Below are 15,146 nucleotides of genomic sequence, written 5' to 3' on the forward strand. Positions count from 1 at the left end.
TAATGAATAAAATCTGAGATCTACTTCCTAATTAAAAACATTTTCTGTTATGGTTTATTATGGCTTAAATATGCCAAAACTATTTTCATTTGTTTTTGAGACACAGCAGTTTGTGCTCAGGGGATGTTCCCCATGATATTCAGAAGACCATGCTTTATAGGTCATCAAACCTGGGATTCCAGCAAGCTCTAGCCCTTTGAGGTATCCTTTGTCCCTCAAAAAAATACATTTTTCTTTCGGTTTTTGGGCCACACCCAGTGTGCTCAAGGTTTACTCCCGGTTCTTTACTCTGGGATCATTCTTCATGGTCCTAAGGGGACAGAGTGTGGTGCTGGGGAATCAAACCCCCGTTGGCTATTGGCAAGGCAGGTACCATACTGCTGAACTATCTCTCTGGTTCCTCAAACTGCTTTTTAAAACAGTGCCACTATGTTGGAGATATGTGTGTGGGAAACCATTATTAACCGTTTTGTAAATCACAGAAAGAATCTCAATTAAAAAAAAAAGCAAGCAAACAAGCAAGAAAGAGAAAAAATCAAAACATAAACAGTGCCTCTATTTTTGTTTTGTTTTGGGGGGTCACATCCTATGATGCTTGGTGTTTACTCTTTGCTCAGTTGTTTGGGGGGGGGAGGGAGGATCATTCCTATTAGTGCTTTGCGGACTGTGCAGTCCTGGGGATAAAACTCAAGGTCTTCTATATCCAGACCATGCACGCCAACTCTTTGAATTATCTGCCCAGTTTCCATTGTGTTTTTAAACGGTGAGACACCCACAGGTATCACCTGTGTGTCTTGAGGTGTGACACCCACAGGTGTCTCAGGTGTGTACTGAGGGGTTGTATGAAGCCTCATGCATACAACCATCTTTTAACCTTAAATTTCATGTAACTAGCTCTTTTTTTTTTGAAATCTTGAAATTACAGCTACATTTTTTGAGTGTGTTGTTTCCCTTCTCCCCTTTCATATTGTGGCAGTTTATTGCTTGCTTTGGAGTAAGTTTTGCCAGTGTTTAACTGCCTGAGACGTCATTATTAGTGCATGTGTTATAAGGTATGTACTTTTCCCTTCAATTGAATAGATCATTGAAGTTGGGCTTTGTGAAGTTTTTGAACTGATAAAAGAGACAAGATTTTCTCATCCATCCCTGTGCCTCAGGAGTCTCCAAGCCTTGCTTAATGTACTTCAGGGTCAGCAGCCAGAAGGCCTGCAGTCCGAGCCTCCAGAAGTCCTAGGTAAGAGATCATGCACAGTGAGTCCCAGCAAACAGCTTCTGATCTTTGTTTAATTACGGCACTGAAACATCAGAGAATTAAACTTTGTTATTTTGCTGTGTTCCACTGGAGTTTATGGTTTAAGAGTTGGAGTTGATACATAGACATTTCTTGATGATTCTAATGTGGATACAGCTAAAACATAAATCCCTAAAACCCAGAAATGAAGCCTAAATCCTTACTGTAACTATTAACATAAGTAGTTCCTAGTAACCTTTAACCTAGATACCTAATAATGACTTATCTCTTAACATCACAGATTTTTGTGGAGACTTTACAAGTAGGAAGTGGTGATTTACAAAGTAGTGGGGGGAGGGCAGAAGGAAGAAATGGAGGGAATGAGGAACGAATAAAAGGAAGGGGTTAACATAAGTCCTTCACTGGAGCAGCACAGGGGTAGGGCGTTTGCCTTGCACGCAGCCAACATGGCCGACCCGAGTTCGATTCCTCCGACCCTCTCGGAGAGCCCAGCAAGCTACCGAGAGTATCTCGCCGGCACGGCAGAGCCTAGCAAGCTCCCCGTGACGTATTCGATATGCCAGACACAGTAACAACAAAGTCTCCAATGGAGACGTTACTGGGCCCGCTCGAGCAAATCGATGATCAACGGGAGGGCCTTTACTTTACTTTTACTTTATGTTTCAAGTGAAAAGCCAGATTTTTTTATTTAAGTTTTTTAAAATTTTTATTAAAATTTTTAGATATTTTATTTAAATCGTTTTCTTTGGCTGTAAATAGACTAACGTGAATGGAATGATAAGAATTATTTTATACACAACTTTAAAAGTCCAATTAAGAAATGAAGATAAAGGCCAGAGAGATAGTACAGCAGGTAGGGCACTTGCCTTGCACTCTACTGACCTGGGTTCACTCCCCACTAGGAGTGCTCTCTGAGCACAGTGCCAGGAGTTAGCCCTGAGCACCACCAGGTGTGGGCCCTCTTACCTCCCCCCACTCCCACAATGATGTTAGTGTGACTTGAAAAGACAGTGATGAGATAGAGAAAGAGGAATTTATTTAGAAGTAAAATAAACAAGACTTTAAGAGGATTAGGTGTGGAAGATGAGTAGGTAAAGGAAGCCTTCCTATCTGTGAGTTAACAAATCACAGATAATTAAATTTTATTATTTTGATAGCAAATGGTAGATATTAATTTTAGAGAATTACAGAGCATTGGTTCTCTTTCTCTTGCTTTTCTCTGTCCTTCGCCTCACCTGTTCATTTTCTTCATCTTTCTCCAATTTTCTCTCATTTCTGACCTCTCTTTCTCCTCTGATCTTTGTTTGTTTTTGTTTTGTTTGCTTTTTGGGTCACACCCGGCGATGCACAGGGGTTACTCCTGGCTCTGCACTCAGGAATTACTCCTGGCAGTGCTCAGGGGACCATATGGGATGCTGGGAATCGAACCCGGGTCGGCCACATGCAAGGCAAATGCCCTACCCGCTTTGCTACCCGCTTTGCTATCGCTCCAGCCCCTCTCCTCTGATCTTTGAGTGTTTGTTTATTCAGGATTTTCTAGTTGTCCCTTTCTTCTTCTTCTTCTTTTTTAATTGTTTATTTATTTACTTATTTCTCTAGTTCTTTTTTTCTGCGAAAGAAATACCCAGGAATCTGTTGATTTAATCTTGGGCAGGGAATTTTTGTGTGGGAATGATATTCTGTGGAAGAAGGTGTATATCTGTTCTTCAGACTTGGAGGAAGTTTCTAGGTTATAAAGCAATTTCCTCTTGGGACCTGGAAGATAAATGAAGGGTTCGGTTCCTAGTAATGCATGGTCTCCCAGCACTGCTGGGTATAGTTCTGGTGACCTCCAAGCACTGCATTGCTGGACTAAGCACCAGGCGAGCACTGCCAGCACAAGCATCTGTGGGTCTGACTCTTATAAAAACAAAGGAACAACTTCCTCTATAGTATAAATTGCTATTATGTTAGCAGAAAAAAAAAACAGTTTTTTAGAAAAGCAATTTATTACATGTTTTATGGACTGCTGTCTTACAAATAACTTCCTGGACACATCACATTTAAAAAGCTCAATAAAGGATTTAAAGGCCTTTTTGATACAGACATTCTAACTCTAACCTTGGGGCTGGGGGAGAAGGTGTAACTTGAAAGGAATCCATCAAAGCAACTGAGTGTTTCTAGCTGCCATAAATGTAGTTTTGAGTCGGGGTCTAAGTAAGCACTTGTGTGTCCTGTATGTTGAGTGAATATAATTGAGTTCTATTTTATCCACAGAATCTCTCTTCCAGCTCCTTTTGGAAATCACTGTTCGTAGTACTGGGATGAACGACAGCACGGGGCAGTCTCTGACGGCACTTTCCTGTGCTTGCCTCTTTAGTCTGGTGGCTTCTTGGGGAGAAACAGGCAGGACTCTTCAGGCCATCTCCGCTATCCTCACCAACAATGGCAGCCATGCTTGCCAAACTATTCAGGTATTTGGCATTCTTAGCAGCTTGAAAGTGTTTTAAGACGCCACACTGCAGTTTCATTTTGGTTTCTGTTTATAGGAATTTCCTGCCATAAGTGGGGTTTTCTTACTCAGTGCAATGATTAGATTTATCCCAGGTAGCTATATAAATAATCTTCAGTATTTGGGCTAAGCTACATATGTGTTTTTTTTTTTAACTCAATAGTATTAAAAGTAAGATAAAAATTTGGCTAACGTTCTGAAATCTTTATCTGGTCTTTGCTATCAGCAGCGTAGCATCCTCTTAGCATGGTCTTGCTCTCTTTCCTTCCATACCTCCACTGTTGCTCTGAATTTCCAGGTATGGAACTTATTCAGTCTCTAAATATTTTTCCTCTGGTGAAGAGAAATGTTATCATTATGCTATATAATGATATGTTGACTGTTTATTTTTTAAAATGAATTATTTCTGAACTATTCTGCCTTCACAGGTAGCATTTTAAACCACCAATATTCAGGTGTAGCATAAACTTTTGATCACTGATGATAATAGAAATTTCTTTTAGGCAGTCTTGATTTAATTCTTTTAGACTGTTCTGGAATGGAGTAGAAAATTATCATTTTGCATCTGTTATCTTCTCCATCCCCTTTGAGAACCTCCAGAGAGATGCAAAGACTGCCTCAGTCTTGTTTCTAGCAGGCAAAGGAGTATACGTAGATGGGTCATTTTCTGTGATTTACTCAGTGATCTTGAACTCCTCAAACACAAGCAGTCCTCTAACTCTATAGTTTTCTATATTATTCTTTTCCCTGTTTTAGCCCTGCCTGAAATGAAGTTTCTCAAATGAACTGTGGTTTTCAGCATGTTTTACATCTGTGTTTTCTGTGATTAGCCATTTTTAATTTAAATAAATGCTGGAAATAGATACTTCTTAAATATTAATGAAATAGTGAATAAGTATTGTTACCAAATTTTAAAGGTATTCTTAGATAAGCATATGAGTTTATTAATCATCCATGTAGTCTATTTTTGTGTAGACTTGTTTCAGTGGTGAAATATGAGGTAAAATTTAAATAATGAATTGAAATTAGCCAGTTCAGGCACAGAGAACTGGTGTTGAAATATGGAGAGAGAACAATCATGGTACCTATGTTTTAACTAAAACATTGGGATAAGAGAGGAATATTGAAGACTGAATGAAGTTTACTATGATTGTAGTGTAGAGAGCTTATTGCTTGTCTGATTTCCACATTATGCTCAACCTCCAGATTATATAAAACTACTAGATCCTTGTGGCTCAATAGCTGAAGTTTTTTATAGGCCTGCCCTGACACTATCTTATCAATTCTAACCTACATACTCTATTAAAAATCCGTTATCTTATGATGACTTATAACATTCTTCAGTATTTGGTTTTAACTCACTACCAAATTTATTTCACAAACTCTTGGTTAGGCAGTGAGCGTAAAGAAGGTTTCCTGAGAATGTGTATTCTAATAATACTCATAAAATTGGCTTGGGATGTAACTGCATATTAGCTTTTCATACTAAACATATTAAGTTGAGGTTTAAAGTAGAATAGGGATTTTTGACTATGATAAGCCCTGTCAAAAGAAATCAAAATCTTTCCTAAAGGAATTTAACTCCAGTCTTCAAAGGCTTCTTACAAATAAAACTTGATTGCAGCTGAGCACATAGACAGACAAAAAAAAAAAAAAAAAAAGGAACATTGGAAAAGGGCACTCTCATTGAGAGATAGTAGAAAGAAACATGTCAAAATAAGTTTTTTAAAGTTGTTATATGCTGAAATTATCTGATATATTAAATATAGGCATGTGTGATATGGTTAAAGTAATAAAAGAAAGTGTCAAATGTATGAATAAAGATATGTGAAGAAATCAGTTATAAAATGATCCAAATTGAGCTTCATACAATGAGAACCCACAAAGTTACATTTAAAAATTTATTGGATAAATCAGTGGATAATATTAACAGTTGAAGATTAAAATAGTGAACTGGTGCTCCCTTTGGCAGCACATATACTAAAATTAAAAGAATGAACTGAATAATATGTATTGATTAAACTGAATGAATATACAGCTAACATGATTAAGTTTCAGTATTTTGATAGCAAATGGTAGATATTAGGTATAGTGGAGAAGTAAAATAAGAAAAAAGTATTGGAAACTTCATTTTATCTCTAGAAGCAGCACTTTGCCCTTTATCATCAAAAGCTATTTCTGTGGTCAATGGCATAGAACCCAGGACCTCACAGATGTGGGGCAGATTCTTTTACCATTAAATCACAGCCCTGACCCTAGTTATGACTTTTTTTTTTTCTAATATGCCATTATTCTGAAGGTAATGGTTGGGTATTTTTTCTTGGTTTTTGTTTTTAAATAAATGATTATTCATTACAAATTAATTTTGTCTGTTTCCTTCCCTTTCAAACAGGTGCCAACGATACTAAATTCACTACAAAGAAGTGTGCAGGCAGTGCTGGTGGGAAAAATTCAAATCCAGGACTGGTTTAGCAATGGCATTAAAAAAGCAGCTTTAATGCATAAATGGCCATTGAAAGAAGTATCTGTTGATGAAGATGATCAATGTCTTCTTCAGAATGATGGATTTTTTCTTTATCTGCTATGCAAGGATGGACTATACAAAATTGGATCTGGATATAGTGGAACAGTTAGGGTACTGTGATTCTTTACAGCTCTTAATCAAACCTATAGTTATATCTCTGCTAAATTCTCTTTCTGATCCATTTCATCTTGGGTATATTTTATTTTGATTTGATAGTATTCCTTTGAAAATCATAACAAGTATGCATTAAATGTGAATCTATTGGTGTTATTTTTAATTATTACAAAATTATTTGTTGGCTAACTTATTGTTGTTCATGTTTTGTAGGGACATATATATAATTCTACATCTCGCATCAGAAACAGAAAAGAAAAAAAGTCCTGGTTAGGGTATGCTCAGGTGAGAGAATATTCATAATAAATAAGAAACTTCCTAGTTTTTAAAATGTGTGTTTATACTTATTTAATCATCACATTATGTTGCTTCTGTTTAAAGATCAGGATGGAGCGATAGCACAGTGGGTAGGGCATTTGCCTTGCACGAGGCCAACCCTAGGCGACCCGGGGTCGATTCCTTGACCCCTCTCAGAGAGCCCAGCAAGCTACCGAGAGTATCTCACCCGCATGGCAAAGCTTGGCAAGCTCCCTGTGATGTATTCGATATGCCAAACACAGTAACAACAAGTCTCACAATGGAGATGTTACTGGGCCCGCTGAAGCAAATACATGAAGGAAGGGAGGACAGTGCTACAGTGCTATTTAAAGAACATGATCTTTTTTTTTTATGGGGGAGGGGGTGGAGTTGTTCACACCCTTCGGTGCTCAGGGTTTATTTTTGGCACAGAGCTCGGATCTTGGGGGAACATATGGAGTGGCAAGGGTCAGACCCTGGTTAGCAGTATGCAAGGCAAGTGCTCTACCTGCTGTACTGTTGCTCCAGCCCCAGCAGTATATTTTTTATTTCATTGTTGTACAAACAATGATATTATAGAGAAGAAAGTGATTTCTATTGGAAGTCTGCTTTTAGTTTTGATTTTTTGTTTGTTTTTGTAATGAGCTGTGTGACTTTGGACAAATCAGTTAACTCATTTGGTCATTTGTTATAGGTAATAAAATAGAAATTAAAAGATCTTTAGTTGGGCTGGATTGATAGTATATCTGTTAGGGTATTTGCCTTGCACATGACCAACCTTAGGAGTTCTCTTCCAGGGACAGCATATGGTCCCCAAAGCCCACTAGGAATGATTCCTGAGAGGAAATCAGCCTTGATCACTGCCACAGTTGCCCCCCGCCCCGAAAAAAAAATGTTTTCAGTGGGTGTTCTTAAGTCAACCTCTAGACCACATTTATTTATTTATTTATTTATTGAAGTACAGTTTTATTTTCTCAGATGCCTGGCATGTCCTGTTCACTTTTTTGTGTGTATTTTAATTGAATCACCATAAGATATAATTACAAAACTTACATGTTTGAGTTTCAGTCATGCAATGATCAAACACTGTCCCTCCACCAGTGTACATTTTCCACCACCAGTGTCCCCAGTATCCCTCTTTTTCTCCATTCCAACCCTCCCCCTGCCTCTGTGGCAGACAATTCCCCCCATACACTCTCTCTACTTTTCGGCATTATGGTTTGCAATAGATACTGAGAGGTTATCACATTTGATCATATCTTCCATCCCAAACAATCTCTCCAATCATCATTGACTTAGTGGTCCCCTATTCCAGCTGCCTTCTTCTCCAGCTCATGAAACAAGCTTCTTCCTATGGAGCAATATTCCTTGCCCTTGTGTCTACTATCTTTGGATGTTAATCTCATATTATGTTACGTTATATTCCACAAATGAGTGCAGTCATCCTATGTGTGTCCCTCTCTTTCTGAATCATTTCACTTAGTATGATACTCTCCATGACCATCCATTTAAAAGCAAATTTTATGACTTCATCTTTCCTAATAGCTGCATAGTATTCCATTGTGTAGATGTACCAGAGTTTGTTTAACCAGATCCTCTCATTTTGATAAAGTGGCCAAATTAGCAACCCAATTCTTCTCAATTGAATGAGAGCGAAAGGTCTAAATTATTTTTTTTTCTACTTTCCTTCCTGAAAGGTAAAAGAAGTCCCAGTTTCTTTGTAGAAAGTTATAGAGCAAAGATCTCCCTACATAGTCTTTCCCAGATTATAGTACTATTGCAAATAACAAAAATATATTGAAAGCATTTTCATTTTAAAAATGGTTATTTGAAAATAATTCTCTTGTATCAACTATTGGAAAAACTTTGAAATTAAATTTTATATATTGATTACCCAGTAATTGTCTTTAAAACTTTAGTCCGGTTAAAATGCCTTTTCATATTCCTCTGCTTTATTTAGAACATTCTTTGTTTTTACCAGGGTTATTTATTGTATAGAGATGTGAATAACCACAGCATGACAGCCATAAGAATAAGCCCTGAAACACTGGAACAGGATGGTACTGTAATATTACCAGGTATGTTATTCAACTAAACATTTATTTTCTTCACAGGTAATTTTAAGAGATGTGCATGTTAGGCCATATGTCTTTAAGATTAGCAAAAAAAAGTGCTTGCTCACAAATAGGCTTAAAAATCTTGACATGCAATGTATTTTGTAGTTGATATAAAAATGCATGTGGAGACAGTAGGCATCAGACATATACCATAGAGTGTTTTAATATTGTTTTAAAATTTTTGCCTACTTGTAGCCTGATCTCTCCAACCCCCTTAGCTGCTCAATTCGTGGGGTAATGTTTCTTTGTTGCTCCTAAGAAGTTATAACTTTAGCTTTTACATAATCTGGAATAAAGATTACTTTTTTTCACTTAGATTTTATTATTTTTTAAAAAGCATTTTCTGAGACAGATTTTTAGGGCCAGTGATCACCAATTTTTAAAAATTCCATCATTTGTATTTTTTAGTAACATTCTGCTAAGGCACTTTGACATGATTTGCTTAGCTGTAAGTTTGAAATTCTGTATGTATATATATATTACTCAAGTCACCTGTGCTGTTTAAATTTTAAGGCAGTGAATGTCTGATATTGTAGAACATGGGAAAATACATCAAATTATCTTTACTGTAAATTCTTTAATATGCTTTCACCATTAATGCATTCTAAAAGTTAATTAAAAACCTTGAATGTATAATGTGTCTGTCAATTTATGGTAAGCAGTAATATTCCTGGGCCCTTGACTACTTGAAAATGATTGTGAAAAAGACAGAAACATAATTCATTCCATCTACTTATTCAGTTAAAGGATACTTTTGTAACTTCATTATTCATTTGATGTACATATGATCTAATTAGTGTACATGGCACTATTTAAAGGTAAATGTAACATTTTGTGTTTGTTTCATAAATAATACGGCTTTGGAAAGCAAATTTACTAAGGCTGTTTTGTAAATAACTCCAGATATTTCTACAAGGTTTTTTTTTTGTTTTTTAATTATCACAAATTCTAAGTGTGTTCCTCTGGATCTAGTAACAATAAACTAATATATTAAATTTTTTTTGAATATTTTGGAGAGGCACTTTCATTTAAGCACATTTGAAATTAAATTATATAGAATCTTATATATATGAAGAAAAAGCTAATATTAATTGTAATCCCATTTCTCTATAAATCCATGAATTATGGAGGAAAGTGAATAGCGTTCCTCTCCTCCTGTACTTTTAATGCACAGACTTGTAAAAAAGGCACATGCTACATTTTTCTTAACATATGTATCCATTTTACTCTATTTCCTGACCATTAAAATGTTTTTCATAAGAATTTAAACTAAACACATACACACAAGATTAGAATGGTACTTTCTTCCCTTTTTTTTGTTTGCCAAATAAGTTGCACTGTAGTGAACAAATTTGGATCATTTCCTGATATAATCAAAATTCATCTCTCCTTTCCCCTTAATAGATGGGAACTAATAAACAAAGATTTACATCTGATACAACCTGCTTATTTAACATAGATTATAACTAAGAAGGCTATTTGAAAACCATCTTCCAAAAGCTGATTTATTTCCCTAAAACAAGGAATGGCTTATGATGTCCTTATTCACTTTAAATTCCTCTACATTGTTTAACATGTGAAATGCAGTTTTAACAATTCAGGTGTTTCTCTGTTTTATAAATATGTATTGTATTTATGGTGAAAGAATGAACAGACCTTGGGAAGGATAGCCCTGTGTTGTGTGTCTTCTGAATTGGCAGAAGTTATTTTCCTGAAGATTCCTTATAACAAAATTGTCATGATGGATGAAGAAAGGATGAAGAGAAAATTTTTTTGAAAGCACACATCAAAAGACTCAACCTTCAGACCTGAAGAAGCCTATTGTCACTTCCATTTCTTTGATCTACACCACGATGTCTTCAGTAGTGTCCCCTGCCCCTCTTCCTGCCTCCCCCCCTCCCCCCGCTCCCCTTTCCAGCTTGGGGCAGTGCTGCTGTGTAGCTTTTAGATTAAAAGGGAACAGAAGGGAACTGTCAGGTTTATACTTGGTAGTAAATACCATGTTTAAAATTGACACAAATCTAGTAATTCTTGGAGCTTCATGTTCCAACGTGTTTTACAGTCTAATTTGCAAATAAGTTATTCACAACTTAGTATTGAACAGAAGGCGTACTTGTTAGCCCTATTGGTTGTCATTTTTGCTTTTTATATGTTGGCATATTTCTTATGTTAAATCCTTATGTCATTTACTTTCCATGTCTGGTGGCAGGTTGCCTCAGATCATGAGGGTTTTTGCAACTTTTCCTGCGCCGCTTCACTCCTCACCCCTGCATTTATCTGAAATTATAATGAGTTTTTCTTCTTTGCTTTTTAGTTTAAAATCTTACTGCTTAGAGCTTGAGAAGCATCTTTCTTGCGCCTCTTTGTATTCTGTACAGTGGACTAGGAACTCTTTCTTTCGATTTCTCCTCTCTTTGATTACCAAGTCTCTTGGGCTACCAGTGGGCCTTGTCTCCCAGTTTGTATTTCCAGTTTGTGATCACTGAATTCTCTCCTTGGTAAGGGTCTGCCTGTGTTTTGCATATTTATAATAAAGAAGTATGCTAGTATGAAGCTCCTGGGCAAAGATATGGAGTAATCCAACTTATTTGGGTGGTCTCCATTACTATATTTCAAAACCAGAAATTATGTTGTTGTTTTGTTTTTGTTTTTGTTTTTTTTTAATTCAGGTACAAATAGAAATTAAATATATTTTTGGTATTACGATTATTGGAGAGATTCATCCTAGTTCTCTGCAGTTATTTTGGAGAAGTGTGTGTGCTTTTATACCTGCTTGCTAAACATTTGTTTTTCCAAAAGGATATAATTTATAAATAGATGTTGATTTGCTTGTAATTTCATGTGATTTAGCAGCAGTCACTAACACATGCCCCTGTGGTCCTTCTGTAATACTGGTATCCCTTGTCACAGTTGCCTTATGCATTATTTTGATCAAAGTTTGCCATGGACTGTTTAACAGAGATTTAGACAGTGTTGACAACATTTGTCATTCCAGCCAAGATCAATGACCACTTTCAAACAAAAGAAATTGACAGTGCAGATTTGTTTAATTTAAGGATCACTGTTGGAAAGATAGAGCATCTAATTGCTGACAGTCTGGGAATAAATTTGTAAGCATAAACGATAGAATCAGCTTTAGTATTACTTATTTGATGAAACAAGGGATATCTGTAGTCGGACACCATAGACCATAAATACAGAAGCTTTAAATCTATCTGTATTTTTTCTGTGACACTAATGATTGTGATGTATGTCTGAGGGTAGAGTGTTGCCTACATTGCATGTGATTGTATTGAAATGATTATAACCAACATTATAGTTTGTTCACCGTGGTGCATGTTTACTATCAGACTATTTCTAATACTAATTCACTTTGAAATAGGTGTACTCTCAGGCTCTTAATGGAAGAGTTATAAATGTAAACACAAAATGTAATAAGTGTTATTAGTTGAATTATTTAGTTTCTGCTTTATTTGTCATTCTGTATTAAAAAGCACGGTCTCCCTTTGGGTTTAAGTTTATCCTTATTCCATGAAGAACTCTCATTCTGACTTCAACAGAGGAGTAAAGTCGTTTTGTGGGTTTTTAATGTATATTTTAATATGATTAGTTTTTTCTTCCTTTTGCACAGATTGCCATACTGAAGGTCAAAATATTTTATTCACTGATGGAGAATATATTAATCAAATTGCTGCTTCAAGAGATGTAAGTAGTACTGTGAATGAATTACTGGTACAAATGGAATACTCTGTTCTCAAAGTGTTCAAGTCTTAGCAGACCGAAGAACCAGGGAAAAACAGTTTATGCAACTAATACTGTGACTGTTTTATTTCTTATAGGATGGTTTTGTTGTCAGAATTTTTGCCACAAGCACTGAACCTGTGCTACAACAAGAATTACAACTAAAATTGGCCCGAAAGTGCTTACATGCCTGTGGTATCTCACTGTTTGATCTGGAGAAGGACTTACATATTATAAGTAAGATCATCAAAGAAGTCTTTCTCACATTTTAATTTTGGATTTGCGATACTTTTTAAAGCTGACATTTGGTTTTCATCAGAGTAGCTTAGATTTTAGGCTATTCTGCTATTGTTATAAAGCACACGTAAGAATTAAAATGTGCAAGTAACTAGAAAAATACTGCTCTTAAAGTATAATATTTAAAAGCTGTTTTTTAAAAAAAATTTTGTTTTGGGATCACTTTCAGAGCTGTACTTAGGGGAGCGGCTGCTAGTTCCGTGCTTGGGGATTGTTCCTGGGTGTGCTGAGGAATGTGTGATGCTGGGTGCCCCAGCCTCCTGCTGGCTGAGTGTGTGCTCTATTCAGCCCATGAAAATCTCTCTCTCTCTCTTTCTCTGTCTCTCTCTCTCTGTCTCTCTCTCTCTCTCAAAATCATTCTAAGTGACTTTAAAGAGGCTTTTTTTACAAAAGAATACAATATTTGATAGATGAATAATAACTTTAAACATCATTAGTTTAGATGCTCCATCTTTATTCAGTTATTCAAACTTTTTATAACTTATTTCGCAGCACTGCTGCAATAATAAGCATAGTTCTCTCATTGAAACCTTTCATTTTAATTTGAGAACAATTTTGAGAGAGTCATGGTATATTGATCACATTGACTGTGATTAATGATATTTGAACTAGTCATATTGGATGTGGATACAGAAATTCAGATAACCGCAGTATGTGTTCTGGGCTTATTACATTTATAACAAAACTTTCGTTTGTTTTGGTTTGGGGCCACACTCTGCAGTGTTCAGGGCTTACACCTAGTTCTGCACTCAAGAATCACTTCTCAGAGTTCTTGGGGGCCCGGGAGCATTTGGGGTGCCACCAATTGAACCCTGGGTCAGTCACATGCAAGGCAAGCACTCTGCCTGCTGTACTGTCGTTTTAGTCCCGTGTCATTGGTTTCCACAAGAGTCATTTTGGTTTAGATATTTTGATTTGGGGTTTTTGTTTTGGTTTGGTTTTTTTGGCCATATCCAGCAACGCTCAGGGATAAATACTGGCCCTGCACGTGGGGTTTACTCCTGGCAGTACTCGCATGACCGTATGGGATGCTGGGGATTGAACCAGAGTTGCCTATGTGCAAGACAAGAACCCTGCCTGCCGTACTGTTGTATATTGCTCCAGCTCTTGTTCTGGGTTTTTTGGTATGTCATTTTTACACTTGTGAACCTCTTTCCAAGTCTTTATGACTAAATTTAATAAACTGAACATTAATTGATTGACTTTGCGTTTTTATTTATGTAGTTTCCATACTTTCATTGAAAATACTGAGTTAAAATGCTAGTTTATAACTTAAGAAACAGATGAATTAGTAGTTCATACAAACTACAGCATTTTATTTGCTTGAAATATTTTGTCAAATATACAGTCAAAAATCATGTTTGGTAAATCATATTTGTCAAATTATATTTGATTAGTCTGTCAAATGAGAGTGTGCCATATGTACTTATTAGAATTTTGCTATTTGAAATCAGTGTACATCAGGATCTGTGAAGGAGAGTATATACAGATCTACATAGAATACCTATATGTAATATTGTTCTGTAGAATAAGCATAAAACAGAGTTTCTAAAATACCTTGATTAAAAAGTTGGCTTGGCATTGTTAAAGCCCAAAGATCTGTGACTGGACATTCTTTTTCAAGCTTTCTATTTTTTTGTAAACTGGGCTTAAGTTATAAGACACAATTGAGATATGATTTACAAATTATATAATGCTGATACTTTAATAGATACTCAGTTTTCAAAAAACCTAGTTCATTAAAGGAGTATTAATCATTCTTCATTCAAGCACTATTTAAGTGGTATTTTTTGGAATTGGAATCTTTAATATTGAAAAACTTAATTTGATGCAAATTTGGAGCAAATTAAGAAACTATAATTTTGCTCTTCTTTGGAGTAGTGTTACTAGTATTTTATTATAAATTTGGGCATATAACATTTTGTCACCCTTAGTTTTCAGTGATTATTGAGTAGTTATAACACTCAAAATAGTGTTGATTATGCTAGAAATTATTCAATTAAAAAAAGTTAGTAGGACTTATTAGTCTTGTTTGTATTATCAGGCACAGGATTTGATGAAGAATCTGCAATTCTTGGTGCAGGACGAGAGTTTGCACTGATGAAAACTTCAAATGGAAAGGTAAATTACACACTTACGATGAAAAATTAGCATTTTCTAGGAGTTGATATTATCACTTGATTTACACAGTTTAGATGTCTAAACAAATTTGTTTTTAAATTATTTTGCTTTTGTGTGAAAAAATTATATTCACTGTTGAAATTAGTTCATGAAAAATTGTGTCATTTAGAACTAAGTTTGTCACATTTCTAC

At 35.8% G+C, this 15,146-nt stretch overlaps 1 protein-coding gene across 1 annotated transcript in view; it reads left to right on the top strand.

Moving 5' to 3' along the window:
• Positions 1–15,146, top strand: part of MYCBP2 (MYC binding protein 2) — a 225,675-nt gene that overhangs the window by 28,388 nt on the left and 182,141 nt on the right. The window contains exons 4-11 of the mRNA XM_056109890.1: positions 1,081–1,234; positions 3,509–3,705; positions 6,136–6,378; positions 6,595–6,666; positions 8,660–8,756; positions 12,427–12,500; positions 12,635–12,773; positions 14,878–14,954. Coding sequence (XP_055965865.1) covers positions 1,081–1,234; positions 3,509–3,705; positions 6,136–6,378; positions 6,595–6,666; positions 8,660–8,756; positions 12,427–12,500; positions 12,635–12,773; positions 14,878–14,954 — 1,053 coding nt within the window. The remainder of the gene's footprint in view (positions 1–1,080; positions 1,235–3,508; positions 3,706–6,135; positions 6,379–6,594; positions 6,667–8,659; positions 8,757–12,426; positions 12,501–12,634; positions 12,774–14,877; positions 14,955–15,146) is intronic.

Source organism: Sorex fumeus, unplaced genomic scaffold, assembly GCF_029834395.1.
Source record: "Sorex fumeus unplaced genomic scaffold, SorFum_2.1 ptg000008l, whole genome shotgun sequence".
In the NCBI taxonomy this organism is placed as follows: Eukaryota; Metazoa; Chordata; class Mammalia; order Eulipotyphla; family Soricidae; genus Sorex; species Sorex fumeus.